We start from the raw sequence: 19,944 nt of genomic DNA on the forward strand, positions 1-19,944 counted from the left end.
TCCCATATTGTTTACCTTTTAGAATGGGGTGCCTTGAGATTGTACATAATTTTAAAGGGTGCCTTGACTGAAAAAAAAGTTGAGAAACGCTGTTCTAAAGGACACACTAAAGGACTGTGTTTTACACTTAGGTCTGCTTTTAGTATAATGTCTGTCACATTGAGGGAAATGTTCCTTTTTATCTTCACTTACTTTGCTAGAAATTCAACAGTTAGTGAGAGGGAACTCTTCTTAGACATTTGTCACTGGAAAAAATGTCCCTGTTGGAAGATTTTAACTCATCTCCTGTTCCTATGATTGTTCCAAAAATTCCCCTCACTTTCTGAGCAGGAGACAAAAGTCACCAGGACAAAAAAGAGGGGGGTATCTTCCCAGTGGGAACACAGACAAAAATATAAACCTGGCAGGATTTTTAATTTTCTTTTGTATACAAAACTGCTCATATGAGATGATCATAATACACAGATTTTTTTTTATATAGTAACAGTTATGTGATGCTAAAAGTTTAACTGGACAATGTTGTCATGAGGACAGAAATGGGAAGAGCGCAAGTCCAATAATGGCGATAGTATTGACATAGCCCCAGAAGAATCACAATGGCTTAAAAATGACATGGCCCTGAAAAATGCAGACACAACAAAGGTGAATAAAGCACCTGGACCAAATGGCTTACACACATGTGTCATCAAAGAGATAAACTCTGTTATTTTAAAGCCATTGTCTCTAATTTTTAGAGACTTTTTAATGATTAGCATTGTACCATTGGATTGACACAAGGTCAATGTGGTTGGTCTATATTTAAAAAAGGATCAAAGTCTGTCTGAAGACAGTGTTCAGAGAGTAGGGATTATTGATTCATCCTCTGAATAATTTGAGGTTACAGTGGTGTAGCTCAAGGTTTAATATTTTAGCATATTTATAAATGATACAGTACCAATTCTGTTTGCAGATGACACCAAGCTATTTAGTGGAATGTCTCCAACTATTTACCGGATGTCTGCAACTTACAAGCTGACCTGAATGCACTATTTAATTGGGCAACTATGAGTCAAATGAGGTTTAATGTTGATAAATGTAAAGTTATGTACTTGGGGGATAAAAAATATACATGCATCATACATTCTAGAAGGAGATCAACTGGGAGAGTCATTATGAAATATGGTTATGAAATATCTGGGTGTTCTGGTAGATCATAGACTTAATCACTAGTCAACCAGCCGTCACAGTTATACTGCGGCAGGTTGACTTGTCTGGGCAAATTGCCGTAGGTATACGTTGGTCGCTTTAAGAAAACTAGGAGGCGTGCGCGCGCCTGCGGAGTGACGACAGAGATGATGCGCGTGCCCGGTGGCCACGATGGCTGCCGGGCACTCGCGATCGCCCCTGAGAGAGACAGAATGGAGATCTGTCAATGTAAAGATCTCCGTGCTGTCAGGGGAGAGTAGACTGATCTGTTGTTCATACTAAGTATGAACAACGATCGGTCTCCTCCTCCAGTCAGTCCCATCCCCCCACAGTTAGAATCGCTCCCTAGGACACACAGTTAACCTCTCGATTGCCAGCTAGTGTTAACCCCTTCCCTGCCAATGATATTTATACAGTAATCAGTGGCTATTTTTAGCTCTGATCGCTGTATAAATGTCAATGGTCCCAAAAAAGTGTCAAAACTGTCCGATCTGTCCGCCGCAATATTGCAGTCCCGATAAAAATCGAAGATCACTGCCATTACTAGTAAAAAAAATATATATAATTAAAATTCCATACATTTATCCCATATTTTGTAAACGCTATAACTTTTGTGCAAATCAATCAATATACGCTTATTGTGATTTTTTTTACCAAAAATATGTAGAAGAATACATATTGGCCTAAACTGATGAAGAAGTTTGTATTTTAAAATTTTTTTTGGGGGGGGGAATTATTATTTTAGCAAAAAGTAAAAAGTATTGCTTTTTTTTCAAAATTGTCTCTCGTTTGTTTATAGCACAAAAAATAAAAATACCACCAAAATAAAGCTCTATTTGTGATAAAAAAAAGGACATCAATTTTATTTGGGTACAGCGTCGCACGATCGCGCAATTGTCAGTTAAAGCGATGCAGTGCCGTATCGCAAAAAATGTCCTGGTCATTAAGGGAGCAAATCCTTCCGGGGCTGAACTGGTTAATAATACCATGCAATGCCAAGATTCCATTTCCAAAGCATTCAAAAAACATTAATATATTAAAGAAGTAAACAGGTGACTCCAGAATGGGAGACATCCTGTACAAGGCATCAGTAAGACCTCATCTGAAATATGTAGTTCAGTTCTGGGCACCAATTCACAAAAAGGATAATGGAGGACTGGAGCAAGAGAAGGGCAACCAAACCGATAATAGACATGGAGGACCTCCAATTAGCTGAACTGAATTTGAGAAAAGGGGGATAAAGGGGATATGATTACCATATATAAATACATAGGTGTCCATATAGTGAACTTGGTGCAAAGTTATTTGCTTTAAGGTCATCACGGAGGACAAGTGGGCACTCTTTATGTCTGGAGGAAAAGAGGTTTAACCACTACCACTACAGCAAGATCTGTGAAAATGTGGAATAGACTCCCTCAGGAACTACTGTAGCTCTGTCCAGCTCAGTTGATTAAAAGAGCTGGATGCATTCTAAATGCACAGAATATAACTTGATATTAACATGTACTGTATAGGCAATAACACCAGAGATTGTTGATTAAGGGAATATCTGTGGGTAAGAAAGGAATTTTTACCCCTCTGGAGCAAACTGGAACATGCAAGTGTTTGCCTTCCTCTGAAATAGTTGTGGGTATAGGGTTCTGTATATGGACGTTTTCTATTAACGCATGCATTTTTTTTTTTATTAGTTGAGCTAGAGGCACTATTAAGGCCTCGGGCAGCAATAAAAAATTTACAAGGGTTCTAGCTCTCCCCAACTATGTCTTAAAAAATGGTAGAATATAGCACGAAAGATGAAAAAAATCCCAAATTGTTCCTACAAAAAAGTAAAATACCACTCCACACAGGTATCTTTGCCTACAAATCTACTTTATACAAAAGGAAATACTGGCAAGGCAAATGCCCAGGTCATGTAAATCGCTAAGTGTACTCCTGGGGACTTGGAAAGCCAAAGGCTACATATAACAGAGAATCTTCTTTTGCAGAAAATCTGGTCTAGAATATAGCAGCCTCTAGGGTCCTGCTTCGATTGTTCATACCCTCAGACAATTTACAGTATCTAGTCACTGGTGCCTGCCCCCAGTCTACATTTAACAAATGGGATGAGTCTGTGTCAGAATGGCTCACAGTGAATAACCTCCAGCCTGATAAAGATTTCAATCCCCATACCTCAACTGCAAATTGGGAGCAGGTAATATTAGGGAGAATACATAGCTGGATCATGCAAACAGTGGCACAATGGTAATTGGACCTTACAGGTCAACTGGTTGCCAAACAGCTTTTTAGAAAAAAAAGTCACATTATCTTTAATCTGTGGCCCTACATAGATGTATAAGATACACTTATCATTTAGGCTTAGTAAAAGATATGTTCAAAACTGGGGCTAGGAAATTAAAAGAGCCAGCCATGAATTAGCTTATGTAATATTTTACATTCAGATTTTTTTTATATTTATCTCAGCATAGAAAAACAGTAACACGTCAACAATATGACATTGTCGAAAACAACACACGTATCATAAATCTATAACACAAGGTTGTAGTTACAAAATTACAACAAAAAACAGGAGACCTGAAGGCAATGCCAAGAACCAATAACAAAAACTCCCGAAATGCATGGGAGTGTATATAAAGGCCCTTGGTATTGCTACAGAGCATGTTACACAACAAGGTATTCATAAGGCACACCTGATCGGTGCAAAATACCAGAAGTCACTATCAATAGCACATCAACTAAGATAAAATTATGAATATGAAAGAGGGACAACAAGGTGTCCAAAAAGAGAAGAAAGAGAAGAAAGACAGTAGAAGAAAATCAGGAAAAATGAGAATTCAGGAGACATGAGGAGACCCAGGTTGGAAAGAAAGTTGGCGTAGAAGGTGATGGGTCCAGTGTTTGTCCCATTCCGCGCATCATGGATAATGGAACATGTATATAGGCTATCCAATATTAAGGGCCTCTCTTTAAGGGGGCGCCATAAAAGGAAATCAATTGTGAAGGATGAAATAGCCTGATGCTCCATTTGAACCCAGTCTGGCCTCTAGTGGCAAGAATAAACAACCGACAGTTGCATTAATTGTGCTGCCTTATAGTAAGCGCATAAATCGGGAACACCAAGACCCCCCTTTGAACGGGAAGGGAATGAATTGGAGCGTGCCAGTCTATGGCCTTTAGTGCCCCCAATGAATTTCAATATTTTAGCCTGAAAATGGAGCAGGTCCAACCTAGAGACCCTAACTAGGTTGGACTTGATGGACTTTTGTCTTTTTTCGACCTCACCTACTATGTAACTATATGTAACTAGTAAGATCTAAATAAATATAAAAGTTTAGGCAAAAGAGTCATTCTGATTGCATGTATTCTACCCAGCCACAAGAGCTCGTGCAGGGTCCAGCTGGAAAGCATCTGTTCCAGATGCTCATATAACAACAAGTATGAAGGGGAGAGATTAACCTCCAAATATGGGAGAGATACATCATGCCATTGAAATGGGAAGGATTCCCATATACAGTGGGGATGGAAAGTATTTAGACCCCCTTACATTTTTCACTCTTTGTTATACTGCAGCCATTTGCTAAAATCATTTAAGTTAATTTTTTTCCCTCATTAATGTACACACAGCACCCCATATTGACAGAAAACCACAGAATTGTTGACATTTTTGCAGATTTATTAAAAAAGAAAAATTGAAATATCACATGGTCCTAAGTATTCAGACCCTTTGCTCAGTATTTAGTAGAAGCACCCTTTTGATCTAATACAGCCATGAGTCTTTTTGGGAAAGATGCAACATGTTTTTAACACCTGGATTTGGGGAACCTCTGCCATTCCTCCTTGCAGATCCTCTTCAGTTCTGGCAGGTTGGATGGTAAACGTTGGTGGACAGCCATTTTTAGGTCTCTCCAGAGATGCTCAATTGGGTTTAAGTCAGGGCTCTGGCTGGGCCATTCAAGAACAGTCACGGAATTGTTGTGAAGCCACTCCTTCATTATTTTAGCTGTGTGCTTAGGGTCATTGTCTTGTTGGAAGGTAAACCTTCGGCCCAGTCTGAGGTCCTGAGCACTCTGGAGAAGGTTTTTGTCCAGGATATCCCTGTACTTGGCCGCATTCATCTTTCCCTCGATTGCAGCCAGTCATCCTGTCCCTGCAGCTGAAAAACACCCCCACAGCATGATGCTGCCACCACCATGCTTCACTGTTGGGATTGTATTGGACAGGTGATGAGCAGTGCCTGGTTTTCACCACACATACCGCTTAGAATTAAGGCCAAAAAGTTCTATCTTGGTCTCATCAGAACAGAGAATCTTATTTCTCACCATCTTGGAGTCCTTCAGGTGTTTTTTTAGCAAACTCCATGCAGGCTTTCATGTGTCTTGCACTGAGGAGAGGCTTCCATCGGGCCACTCTGCCATAAAGCCCTGACTGGTGGAGGGCTGCAGTGATGGTTGACTTTCTACAACTTTCTCCCATCTCCCGACTGCATCTCTGGAGCTCAGCCACAGTGATCTTTGGGTTCTTCTTTACCTCTCTCACCAAGGCTCTTCTCCCCCGATAGCTCAGTTTGGCCGGACAGCCAGCTCTAGGAAGGGTTCTGGTCGTCCCAAACGTCTTCCATTTAAGGATTATGGAGGCCACTGTGCTCTTAGGAACCTTAAGTGCAGCAGAAATGTTTTTGTAACCTTGGCCAGACCTGTGCATTGCCACAATTCTGTCTCTGAGCTCTTCAGGCAGTTCCTTTGACCTCATGATTCTCATTTGCTCTGACATGCACTGTGAGCTGTAAGGTCTTATATAGACAGGTGTGTGGCTTTCCTAATCAAGTCCAATCAGTATAAACAAACACAGCTGGACTCAAATGAAGGTGTAGAACCATCTCAAGGATGATCAGAAGAAATGGACAGCACCTGGGTTAAATATATGAGTGTCATTACCATCTCATATGGAGCTGCACACATGTTCAGACATATTGGATGCAGGTTGTTTGTTTCCTTCATGATAATATGGGATCCCCTGTGGTGCTGGACCCTAAGTTATGTATTTTGGGAATATTGCCAGATGTGGAGGTGGATAAATACCACACACATTTCATTTCTGAAACATTATTCTTAGCACGCAAAGTGATAGCGCAAAGATGGATGCAGAATATGCCCCCCACACTACAGTTGTGGAAAAAAGCAGTTAATGACACCCTACCATTTAAGAAACTGATCTATGCACACAGGGGATCCGCACAAAAGTATTCAAAGATCTGGGACAGATGGTTGGAGGACGGGGAGACCTGTGTATAATGGTTCCAAATCCAGTGCAGTGCTCCCCTACACCAAAAACACGGTATATTTATAAGTTGGAATAATCTGTCGCATAACTTACGGCACATGTGAATATATGTGAATATATGCTCTGTAATATTCCTGCATATTTAATTGTGATGTTACAATATGTATCTGATCTTCTGTAGCGATATGTACCTGATTGACTTGTAAAATGTGTTTTATATCAAATAAAGTTGTTTTTTTCCAAGTAAAAAAAAAAAATATATGAGTGTCACAGCAAAGGGTCTGAATACTTAGGAGCATGTGATATTTCAGCTTTTCTTTTTTTAATAAATCTGCTAAAATGTCAACAATTCTGTGTTTTTCTGTCAATATGGGGTGCTGTGTGTACATTAATGAGGAAAAAAAATGAACTTAAATGATTTTAGCAAATGGCTGCAATATAACAAAGAGTGAAAAATTTAAGGGGTTCTGAATACTTTCCGTCCCCACTGTACATGAGAGCAGCGAATCAGGAACATTAATATTCATAGCAGAAGATTTTGTCTCGTTCACCCTGAGCCCAGAAATCTTAAAAAAGTCATGTAGGGTCTGTAGAATGGTTTTGATCGCAATAGCAAAGAGCAGTGGGGACAGTGGACACCCCCGCGTTCAATTGTGATGGGATCAGAATGATATCCCATGCTATCCTAATCTGATCTGGTCCCTGGCAACCCGGGATAAAGCCCACCTGATCCCTATGTACATACAAGTTGATGAAAGATGACAATCTATTAACCAGTACTTTTGTAAACAGTTTAATGTCATTATCGATTAATGAGATGGGCTGGTAGTTTTCAACCTCCCCGGATCCGTATTAGGTTTTGGAATAACCAATATATATGTCATACGAGAGGAAAGGGTCTAGTGTGGCTCCATCCCATAGGGCATTAAAATACTGAGTCAAATGAGGGACCAAAAAATCCTGAAACTTGCGGTAATATAGAGCCAGAAAGCCACCTGGCCCCGGAGCAGAACCCATCTTTGTGGATTTAATGGCAGCTATAATCTCACGTGACGTGAAAGGGGCTTCCATACATTCCCTATGACCTAAAGAAATTTTGGGAAGCGACATACCTTGTATGTACTGTGCAGGATTGAGGATCATCCAGTCCCGGGGGTTTGTACAGGGAGGGATAGAGACCTCTAAAGGCTTCCAACACGTTACGAGGGTTTTGGGAATACGTGCCATCAGAACAACGCACCCTGGTCACTGCAAAGGTTTGCATGCAAGGATTCAGTTTATGCGCTAAAAGTGTCCGTAACCTGTCTTTGTGCATGTAGAATTTAGTGAAGGCCCACCGTAAACTCTTCTCCATCTTTGTTGTTAAGGGCAGATTCAGTTCCAGCCTGATCTTATCAATTCGCTGGAGCAGCGAATTGTCTGGTATATGCTTATGATGTTTAAGCAGCAGTTGCAACTCATCATCAAGGGCTTAAATTTGTGCTTTACGAGTTTGGTGAAGCTGGGGGGATAGCTGAATCAGTTTCCAAACAGGGGAGATATCTGCTGTCAAGTTTTCACTGAAGTATTGTTGTCACACCAACTGAGATCGGACAATAGAGATTCATTGAGCCTCCACTGGTGAGAACAAGGGGGAACCGATAGAGCTGACAATGTTATGGAAACCATAGAGTGGTCTGACCATGCTACAGCCTTAATAATAGCCTTGGGTACCAGGGAGGACGAGACAAAAATATGGTCGATACGAAAGTACGTGGAATGCAATGCCAAAAAAAAGTATAATCTCTGGTTACCAGATGGAACTCACACCACGCATCGACTAAGTTAAGAGAAGGTAACATTTTAGCCACCCTTAAACCAGGCTTAGGAGTCCATTTCAGACACGAACGCGCGTGGGTTCGATTTACCTACGGACAATTCTAAGGCGAGATTAGTGTCCCCTCCCCCCCCACAGATAACCTGCCCCTTCAGATATTGCGTTAAGGCGCAAAGCAATTTAATGAAGAAGGCAGCCTGACTCACGTTTGGGGCATAGTAGGAGATAATGGAGCAAAATTGTTCCCCAACTAACCCTTTAACCAAAACAAACCTCCCTTCTGGGTCTCTGATTTCCTGCACATGGCTAAAGGAGACACGTTTTGAAAAATAGATAGCTACCCCTCTAGTTTTGTCGGTCGCATTCGCCAGAAAAAGACCGGGCATTGTTTGTGAAGGAAGGAAGGCCGATAGGGCTTAGGGAAGTGAATTTCTTAAAGCAGCAGTATATCTGCCCTACAAGAGTGATAATATTGAAACCTACAGGGGGGTGTCCTTGACCTAAGAGTACCTAAGAGCTGGTGAGGGTAATGGCTGGGATAACAGTAAATCGTCCAGTGTTTGCTGAATTAAGGATTCAGTAGAGGCAGGAAAAGTACTGACTTGGGCTGGGATGCAGGGGGTGGCAGTGAGCCCCGAGATGCTGCTGTAGAGTGCATATTTGTAGTGGGGCTCCATGTGGCTGCTGTGTTGGAGGAGTGGATGCCATCTTGGTTGAAGCTGCCGAGGATCGAGTGGTCTGCGGCAGGTGAGAACAGGCATTACGACCACCCCCTCCGGCCATGCGCTGTTGTGGGGTCTGTCCGGGAAATGTGGTGGTGCGAGACGCTGGGAAGAAAAGCCTCAGGGCCCCCCACATGGAACAAGTAATGGCCGGCCAAGTGCGCAGACTTTAAAGAGGTTGTAAACCTCAGACAAAAAAAAAAAAACCCTGCAAGACAAAGGCATAATGAGCTAGTATGCATTGCATACTAGCTCATTATGAAATACTTACCTCAGAACGATGCCCCGAATCGGTGTCAGCACTCTGGGAACACAGCCGACATCTTCCACCGGAGTTACTTCGGGGTTCGCGGCTCGGGCACTGTGATTGGTCGGAGCCGTGATGACATCACTCGCGCGCATGTGCACAGCACGAGAAATGGCACCAGCGGGCTGTTTCTTCAATGCGCATGCGCCGACAACGTTGGCAGCAGCGCATATACTGAATATCTCCTAAAGTTTAGGAGATATTCACGGTACCTACAATTAAGCCTTATTATAGGCTTACCTGTAGGTAAAAGTGGTGTAACAGAGTTTACAACCAATTTAAAGTTGGTATCTGTCATTTTCTAATGGTTTAAAAACACCTTGCTGTTTATTTACATTAGAAGGCTGGGGTAAGATTTCAATAAATATGTTGTAAGGAGAGAGGTGTCGTCTCAGTAGGCACTGTATATTTTTCTAGAGGTGAGCCCCCATCCCAATTTTTTGCCAAATCTAAGTACCCCCTGAAGGAGTGCAATTCCTCTAACGGGACTTTTTTCACGGGGTTACCTCTAATAAAGTAGAAAGTAGTAGAAGTTTATAGTTTTGTATAAAAGTATTGTAGTTTATTAATTTAGCATCTAAAAATCATTACACTGCTACTGACACCACACAGACGTGCTTGGAGGAAGTTAAGACAGACCTATGCGGACTCACACCCAACCAGGGAACCTGCATACTTCCTTGGACTCCTGCCCACTTTGATTCGGGGTATTATCTAAATACCTCTTTGCTGCTTAAATTGGGACCCATGATCTGGTTCCACTTATCCCCATTTTTCAGCAGGATTGCACCCCCCACCCTCTAACTCCATCAAACAGGCTGTCTCAAGCCTTCGCAGTGAGGGGAGGACTGTGTCTGTTCCTATATTGGGGATATCCTTTGTGAAGCAACCTCAGTCCACCCTGGTTCTTATTCCTGTGATCCACCTGGTCTCTTCCCCATCTCCTTGAGCCTCGGTTCTGTGATCCCTGTGTGGCCGTGACGGGCGGCAAATTCTTGATTCGCATTGGATGCTGATAATGTCCTTGGGAGTGATTATATGAATCTTAAGGGATGAAATATCCATTTTCACCAATTGTCGTTACCCCTGAAGAAGAGGTCAACCCCTTTTGCTTACCTCGAAACGTCGGGTTCTATGACCATTGGTTCTTTACTTACCTGTATCATTGCATTTGGTCATTTATTCATAGAATTATTTCTTCCCATTTACATGCATCCATTTTATTGTATATATGGTTAGGTCATGTGTAATGATTTTTAGATGCTAAATTAATAAACTACAATACTTTTATACAAAAACTATAAACTTCTACTACTTTCTACTTTATTAGAGGTAACCCCGTGAAAAAAGTCCCGTTAGAGAATAAATATGTTGTGAACTTAGAAAATGAATTTGTTTTCCACATGAATGAATAATCACTAACCTAATTTATTGAGCGAAGATTCTCAAATTTAGTAAATCAGCCTCCATGTGTTGACAGAGCCCATGATGTTTGACAATGACTGCCAGACCTCATGCTGATAACACATGCTCTTTTCCAACCCCTGAGTGTACATTGCAGTATCGCATAACAGCTCCCCATACTAGTTTACATTCTGCTTAAAGTGGTTGTAAAGGCACAAAGTCTTTTACCTTCATGCATTTTATGCATGAAGGTAAAAAACCTTCTGTGTGCAGCAGCCCCCCCAATACTTACCTTAGCCCCCTCTCGATCCAGCGATGTCCACGAGAGCCTTGCCTCTCCGGGGACTCGCACTCCTGATTGACTTTTGGTAGCAGCGGAAGCCATTGGCTCCCGCTGCTGTCAATCACAGCCAGTGAGCCAATCAGGAGACGGAGCCACGGCTTTGTGTGTGAAAGGACACACAGAGCTGAGGTGGGAAGGAGGAGCCAGGAGCGCCGGCATGGGATCCAAGAAAAGGAGGACCTGGGCTGCTCTGTGCAAAACCACTGCACAGAGCAAGTAAAGTATAACAGGTTTGTTATTAAAAAAAACAAAAAAAAAACAGGGCTTTACTATTACTTTAACTACAGGGCTCTGTTATATGATATTTTTAGACACATTTAGGAGTCATGATAGAGCTTCTGATATCAGTAAGAGACCAATCAGCTGAAAGGACAGCAACTGTCAGACTTTAAGGCGCTTATTAAACTACCCATAGATGGATTGAAATTCGTCTGGTTCAGGAGAGACTGGATGACTTTCTATCCATCGCTGGCTGGTCCTGCTTGACAGAAGTTGATCTAACAATTGACTTATGTCGAACAGGACTGTTGGAAAAATGTTCTCAATTAGCCAGCTGCAGTCAATCAGCTGCAGGCACTATTTATTATTATTATTATTATTATTATTATTATTATTATTATTATAATACAGGGTTTATATAACACCAACAGCTGGTGTAGTGCTTTACAATACAAAGGGAGACAGTCTAGTCTAGTACATTCGACCCGTGTGTACTGGAGTTGGTCTGACAGAAGGCAGCCGGGGCATGACCGAAAAAGGTTTGCCAATCAGCTCCCAAATCAGCGCTCTCAGCCAATGTCAGAACACAATAGCACAGCAGGGGAGGTCGCTGTGCTAACATCGGATAATTAGTACAGCGGCTCCCCCTGAGCTGTCAGTTTTTTTTTTCATTGAACCCTGCTGGGTTGAAGGAAAATAAACTACTAGTGTGTACGAAGTTTTAGGGGGGGCCCTTCTCCTGAGAGCTTACAATCTAGTAGGGAGGGCCAAGTAAAACAAAGGGTAATTAACTGTGAGGGATGAACTGATGAGCAAAATAAAAGATTTAGTTGTTAGCCCATGGCAAGATAGGCTTCTCTGAAGAGCTGCGTTTTCAGGGATCACCTAAAGGTGGACAAATAGGAGTTAGCAGGATAGATTGGGGTACAGAGTTTCAGATGATGGGAGAGGCTCTGGGGATGTCCTGGAAAGGAGCATGAGAGGAGGAAACAAGAGAACTAGAGAGCAGGAGATCTTGGAAGGAGTGAAGATGACAGCTTGGGTGATATTTTGAGACAATGTTGGTTATGTAGCTTGAGGCAGAGTTGTAAATGCCTTTGTATGTTGTTGTTAGTATTTTGATTTGTTTTTTGCTGGGCAATCAGAAGCCAGTAGAGGGATTGGCAGAGAGGTGTGGGGGACACTGAGCGGTTGGTAAGGTGGATGAATCTGGCAGCAGCATTCATGATAGAGTGAAGGGGGGATAGCCTGCATAGAAAAATGGCCTATGAAGAAGAAGTTTCAATGGTCAAGGTGAGAGATAGCAAGGGAGTGAATAAGTTGCTTAGTGTCTTCATTGGTTAAATAGGGAAGTACTATATAAATGTTATGGAGGTGAAGTCTACAAGATTAGATCAGTGATTGGAGTTGGTGCTGAAAGGACAGGTCAGATTCCAGATTTATTGTTTTCTGACAGCAGAGAAGTCCCGCTGTCAGAATATAATGGCAAAGCAGGGGGGATTCCTCCATGCACCTTCATTGTGTAAATGGGGGAATCTCCCTCTTTCTGATGGAAATACAAATGAGGCGTTTATGGCTAACCTTGGTGTGCTCTCAGATTCCTTGTCGGAAATGGTATGCAAAGCTAAATAAACAGGTAAATATAATACCATAATGAGTAGGCTTTGCATATGCAATCATTAGAGACTGAATATGCAAATATTTGCTTAAGCCCAGTTGTGGCTGATTCTCTTTGAGAAACCAAATGGCGCATTTGACACATTTTGCTCAATACGTTTCCAGTGTGCTTCTTGGATTTAATGTCTTTTATAACATGTATGTACATGGGCCAGTTCCAGCTATAGTTGCCACTACTTTTTAAAACTTTGGGAATGATTTAGTAAAGGAACACTGCAAAAAAAAACTTGAGTTCATTTGGCTATATACTTTACAGAGATGCAGTGCTTGAGTTATCCACCATCATACCAGTTTACACAAATTAGTAAAGGGACTGTTCACATAGTAAAGCAAATGATTACGTAGCTTAGTGAAAAAGGTAAAGCAATGATTACTGTGAATACTGGATCATGTGCAGGGGAACAATTTGTTTGCTATGTGAACGGTCCATATTCCTTTAGTAATTTAGGCCAGTTCTCTCATATCAGTCATGCACGGCCTATGTAATAAATGTTATATCTAATTATAAATGGTATTTTGTATTATCATTGTAATTGTAAATATTTTCAATGACTTAAAGAGTATAATAGCATTATTGGCTAATTAATTCAGAATAATTGTTATTTATTTTCGGGCTTTGATTGCGAGTGTGCACCACCGACGGCTTGCTCCCGTTGTGATTGATTGTCATTTTGTCAGTACAGAAAACATGGATCCTGTGTTTCTGTAAAGCAGAAACACCAATCCATGTCTTCCACTAGTAAAAGCACCTCCCCCTACACTGAAACATTAGCTAAGCACACAGTTAACCCTTTGAGCGCTCCTGATGTTAACCCCTTCCCTGCCAGTGTCATTAGTACAGTGACAATGCATATTTTTAGCACTGATCACTGTAATCATGTCACTGGTCCCCAAAAAAGTGTCTAAAGTGTCAGTTAGGTGTCCAATTTGTCCCCTGCAAAATGGCAGTCCCACTATAAGTCACTGATCGCCACCATTAATAGTAAAAAAAAATATATATATATAAAGATTAAATGAAGAAAAATATCCCATAGTTTGTAGACGCTATTACTTTTGCACAAACCAATCAATATACGCTTATTGGGATTTTTTTTACCAAAAACTTGTAGCAGAATACATATTGGCCTAAATTGATGAAGAATTGTGATTTTTTAAAAAAAAAATTATGTATTGGACGTGTTTTAGAGCAGAAAGTAAAAAATATTGTGTTTTTTTTTTTCGAAATTGTCAGTCGTTCTTTGTTTCTAGCGCAAAAAGTAAAAACACAGAGGTGATTAAATGACATTAAAAGAATGCTCTATTTTTGGGGAAAAAAGAAATGCATTTTATTTGGGTATAGTGTCGCACAACCGCGCAGTTGGCAGTTAAAGTGGCAAAATGCAATGCACAGATATCTAATAATAAGATTACTGCATTTGTAGCAAAAACATGAAGCAGAATACATACTGGCCTAAATTGATGAAATAAAAAAAAAATAAGTGGATGTGTTTTAGAGCAGAAAGTAAAAAAATATTGTTTTTTTTTAGAAATTGTCGGTCGTTCTTTGTTTCTAGCGCAAAAAATATAAACGTAGAGGTGATCAAATACCAGAAAAATAATGCTCTATTTGTGGGGACAAAAGAAATGCATTTTATTTGGGTACAGTGTCGCACAACCAAGCAGTTGTCAGTTAAAGTGGCAAAATGCAATGCACAGATATCTAATAATAAGATTACTGCATTTGTAGCAAATTCACACATTTGCACGTTATATTTTAAACTGTTTTCTGTGTAAAACTTTTCTTATAGCCATGCAAATCTTATTTGTAGTCACTCCTCTATAATTAAATTGTGTGTTGTTCAATATTTTCCTCAAAAAGTAAAAAAAATTCAAAGACTCTGATAATGGTATACGTGTAAAGAGTTATTAGTATAATATACATTTTTTATCCTATCTTTATTTATATTATTCTCCACATTTGCAGACCAAGATTCTGATAATAGTATGCATATAAAGAGTTTTTAGCATAATATTTTTTATGCTGTCTTTATTTATATTAATCTCCACATTTGCAGACCAAGATTCTGATAATGGTATACATGTAAAGAGTTTTTAGTATAATATGTTTTTATCCCGTCTTTATTTATATTAATCTCCACATTTAAAGACCAAGATTCTGATAATAGTATGCATACAAAGAGTTTTTAGCATAATATTTTTTATCCTGTCTTTATTTATATTAATCTCCACATTTGCAGACCAAGATTCTGATAATAGTATACATGTAAAGAGTTTTAAGTATAATATGTTTTTATCCTGTCTTTATTTATATTAATCTCCACATTTAAAGACCAAGATTCTGATAATAGTATACATGTAAAGAGTTTTTAGTATAATATGTTTTTATCCTGTCTTTATTTATAGTAATCTCCACATTTAAAGACCAAGATTCTGGTAATAGTATACTTGTAGAGTTTTTAGTATAATGTGTTTTTATCCTGTCTTTATTTATTATATTCTCTACATTTAAAGACCAAGATTCTGATAACAGTATACTTGTAAAGAGTTTTTAGTATAATATGTTTTTATCCTGTCTTTATTTATACATTAAAACCTTGGTTTAAGAGTAACTTGGTTTGAGAGCGTTTTGCAAGACAAGCAAATTTTTTAAAATAAATTTTGACTTGATATACAAGTGATGTCTTGATATACAAGTAGTGTCATGTCACAACTGAGTATAAAAGAGAAGAGAGGCGCCTCTAAGTGTAGCAATATGGTTCCATTTAATGAAGGTACAACATTTAGCAACATATTGCTACACTTAGAGGCGCCTCTCTTCTGTTTTATACTCTGTAGCTCCTGCTGGATTTTTTTTCTAATCCCCTTGTGGAGGCTTCCATTTGTGGATGGACATTTTATGGTTACATAACCTATCACATTGCTATAATCTTTTTATATGGACTATAAAATGTAGGACCTATGAATAAATGGTTGTGGAACAAATCAGTTCAGTTTCTATTATTTCTTATGGGGAAATTTGCTTTGATATACAAGTGCTTTGGAATACAAGCATGTTTCTGGAACGAATTATGCTCACAATGCAAGGTTTTACTGTATTATTCTCCACATTTACAGACCAAGCTGCTCATAAAACATTTGAGCAAACTATAACACTACTGTGGTTGATTGGGTACTTGCAGCAAGTGTTAAAATGTTAACACTTTGAATACGAATACATTTTTGTAACAACAGTAGCAATGTTATGGTTTGACCCAATCATTTCCCCCTCGTCACTTAATCTGCATATTAATATGAAGAAAATGATAAATGCATGTGAAAGTAAAAACAGGAATTAACATAATAAAATGATATTATTGCCGATATTAATTAAAAGAAAAAAAACAATTGTTGCAATAGTGGTAAATAACTGCACACCTTTAACCCAAAGACTCATTCATAAACCATAAGGTTCCTAAAAAGTGGTTTTAAATTCCTTTACACCGACATTGAGCTACAGGTCACAATGTCCCAGTTGCCTGTAAATAATCAATGAAGGTTTTAGTTTGTGTCCCATTACCTCAACAGTAATGTGTACTGCATGCATTCCTATGAACAAAAGAAAGCAAAAGCTGATGAAATAATCACATAAAGTACTTACCTCTGAGGAAGGTCAGAAAGAGAAAAATCCATAGGGAAAAACCATAAGCTAGAAATCTCAGACAGTTCCCCAGAAGCATTGTATTAGCAATACAGGGCTAGGGGGATGAAGTCAATGCAATTCACACACTGAACTGATAAAGATCCAGCACTGAATCTTTTTTAGCTGTTGTCTAAATAAAGCATCTTCACTGAAAAAGCAGCAGGAACAGTAAAACATTGTACCCCACAGGTGACATAAACTTCCAGCTGTTGCTACATTTCTGAATCTTGCATAAATCGTGCTAGGCAGGTAGCACTGGATTCTTCTTTTCACTACAGAGAGAAATGACAAGCAAGAAGGATAAAGAGAGCCAATAGATATTGTTCATTGGATAAAGAGGGATGTCAGTGCTTTGCTGTGTATGTAAAGAGCATGCTGCATGGAGAAGACTAGAGAGAGTAAAGGATGCTCAGAGCTCTGGAGCACAAAGCAGCTTATACACCTAGGAGATCTGCTCTCTCTTTTTACTGTTCTCTACAGCCTCTTAGTCATCAGATGGGTCAGCAGTGTTACTAGCACAAATTGTATAGAGCCCCACTAGCTTAAACAGGGTTCTTTCTTGGCAAGATATGCACGCACTCTATGTATTTCACTTAAAATACTGGATAGATTATTACATTGCATAAGAATATTGCATAATCAATGGTGCATGATTTTATTTTAAGTTACTTTATAGGGTGCTAAGTTTCATTTAATAAAATTGATGCCTGGAAATCTTGTTACTGTCTTGGCTGTATTTTTTCTTGTAAAAATAAAAGCTTTATTAGGTAAAAAAAAATAGAGAATTTTAAATGAGAACTTACTTAATAAAATAAATTGCAGCTCTTTGCCAGGAATGGGTATATATTTTATTATAGCCCCACTCTGGAATAACATTTTCTACCACCCCTCCCTCCCAACTCCTGTAATCAATGCTTACAACCTTTTTTTACCACTAATCTAGCACTGTGATTACACCCCAAGACCACTGGTACCCTGTGGTGACATCAGAACCCCACCTGCGGCCATGCAATGGGAACCGTCCACATTGTGCAGGCAGTAAAGTGGACGTTTAAAGAAGGACTCCAAGCAAGAAGTAAATAGAAGAGGGCTGCAGCATCATCAGACAGCAGATTAACCGACTGGCCAACAGTAATTTTACTGCTGGCCGGCGGCTTGAGCGGGCAGCACGATGTACCCTGCCCATGCGCCCTGGGCGTGCAGTGGCACGATCTGCGACCACTGTGTCCTGAGGACACAGCAAATTGCGGTGTTTGGTATCTGTGCAATCACATGACATCTAGCAAACAACAGTCGTAAATGGAATCCTTCTATAACATCATAGTTTACTATTGTGTGTGATCTGTGACTGGTTACCAGTGATCACATGGTACCTGGGCCAATCACAGCACCTTGTGCCATATAATAGCTGTGGCCAATCACAGCATCACAATAGTAAACAATGAGTCGATGAGTCAAACGATTGTTGTTTTAGTGATCATCACTGTAACAAGCAATCACAGTGTAAAAAAAAAAAAAGACCCCCCCCCCACAAGTAGTACAGTGTCACTATGGTGACACAGAACTACTCTGATGAGGGTATGTAAAAAATCATTGTTAAAGAAAAAAATGGGGGGGCACAGGCTGGAGGAAAAATTACGAGCTCGGTTTTAGAAACATTGAGTTTGAGGCAGTGGTGTGACATCCATGTTGATGTCAGTTAGTAAGTTAGTAATGCGAGAGGAGACTGAAGGAGTGAGGTGAGGAGTAGAGAGATAGATTTGTGTGTCGTCAGCATAGAGGTGGTACATTTATCATTTATTTATTACAGTATCCCTGATCGAATCACCACCACACCAGTCATATGATGATGCTGTAATGCACTTGTGACAGTATGTAAAAAAATGTATTTATTAATTTTCCCCAAAAAATTGTGCCAAAAATATTACAACTTCATTAACCACTTCCCGCCTAGCCTATAGCAGAATGACGGCCAGGCGGTGGTTCTGTTATCCTGACTGGGAGTCATATGATGCCCTGCAGGATAACAGCTGCATCGCGGCGATCGGTGGTGCGGTATGTCAGTCTGACACACCGCTACACTGATCTCAGTAAAGAGCCTCCAGTGGAGGCTCTTTGCCACGTGATTAGCCGTGTCCAATCACGGCTGATCACGATGTAAACAGGAAGAGCCGGTGATCGGCTTTTCCTCACTTTTGTCTGACAGACGCGTGTAGAGGAGAGCCGATGGGCGGCTCTCCTGACAGGGGGGTCTGTGCTGATTGTTTATCAGCGCAGCCCCCCCTCGGATGCTAACACTAGACCACCAGGGAAGCCGCTAGGACCACCAGGGAAGCCCCCAGCATGTAGATGGCCAGGTACATCCCCCACGGCCATCCACATAAAGTCAATGCCCAACATATGCCAATCAGTGCTCACAAATGGGCACTGACTGGCACCTCTATGGCGCAATAAAAATTAGTGATGCCCAGCAATGCCACCCATCAGTGCCACCCATCACTGTCCATCAGTGCCACCTATCCATGCCCATCCGTGCCCATCAGTGCCCAGCTATCAGTGCCCATCTGTGCCACCTATCAGTGCCACCCATAAGTGCCCATCAGTGCCGCCTATGAGTGCCCATCAGTGCCGCCTATGAGTTCCCATCAGTGCCGCCTATGAGTGCCCATTAGTGCCACATACCAGTGCCACCTATCAGTGCCCATCAGTGCCACCTATCAGTGCCCATCAGTGCCACCTATCAGTGCCCATCATCAGTGCCACCTCATTGGTGCCACCTCATTGGGGCCACCTCATCGGTGCCCATCAGTGCCGCCTTATCAGTGCCCATCAGTGCAGCCATATCAGTGCCCGTCATTGAAGAAGAAAACGTACTTATTTACAAAAAATTTTAACAGAAACAAAGAAAAACTTTTTTTTTTCAAAATTTTGGGTCTTTTGTTATTAGTTGTGCAAAAAATAAAAATCGCAGAGGTGGTCAAATACCACCAAAAGAAAGCTCTATTTCTGGGAACAAAATGATAAAAAATTTGTTTGGCTACAGTGTAACATTACTGCACAATTGTCATTCAATTTGCAACAGCGCTGAAAGCTGAAAATTGGCCTGGGCAGGAAGGTGTATAAGTGCCTGGTATAGAAGTGTTTTTTAAACTTGTTATGTCTCTAAATAAATAGCTTGAACTGTCTACTTTCCCATAAGGGGTATTTGTACTGTCCTGGCATTTTAAGGCCTCAAGAAATAGGATAAGCAGTCAGTACATCAGGCATGATCAATTTTCAAATATATATACCATAGTTTGTAGACTCTATAACTTT

General features: G+C 40.4%; 1 protein-coding gene across 1 annotated transcript in view; it reads right to left on the reverse strand.

The window, feature by feature from the left end:
• LOC141106590 (neuronal acetylcholine receptor subunit alpha-7-like) overlaps positions 1–17,104 on the reverse strand; it is a 251,043-nt gene extending 233,939 nt beyond the window's left edge. Inside the window, exon 1 of the mRNA XM_073597494.1 lies at positions 16,588–17,104. Coding sequence (XP_073453595.1) covers positions 16,588–16,666 — 79 coding nt within the window. The 5' untranslated portion in view covers positions 16,667–17,104. The remainder of the gene's footprint in view (positions 1–16,587) is intronic.
• Between the last annotated feature and the right edge of the window lie 2,840 nt (positions 17,105–19,944).

The sequence above is a fragment of the Aquarana catesbeiana genome, linkage group LG01, assembly GCF_042186555.1.
Source record: "Aquarana catesbeiana isolate 2022-GZ linkage group LG01, ASM4218655v1, whole genome shotgun sequence".
NCBI lineage: Eukaryota > Metazoa > Chordata > Amphibia > Anura > Ranidae > Aquarana > Aquarana catesbeiana.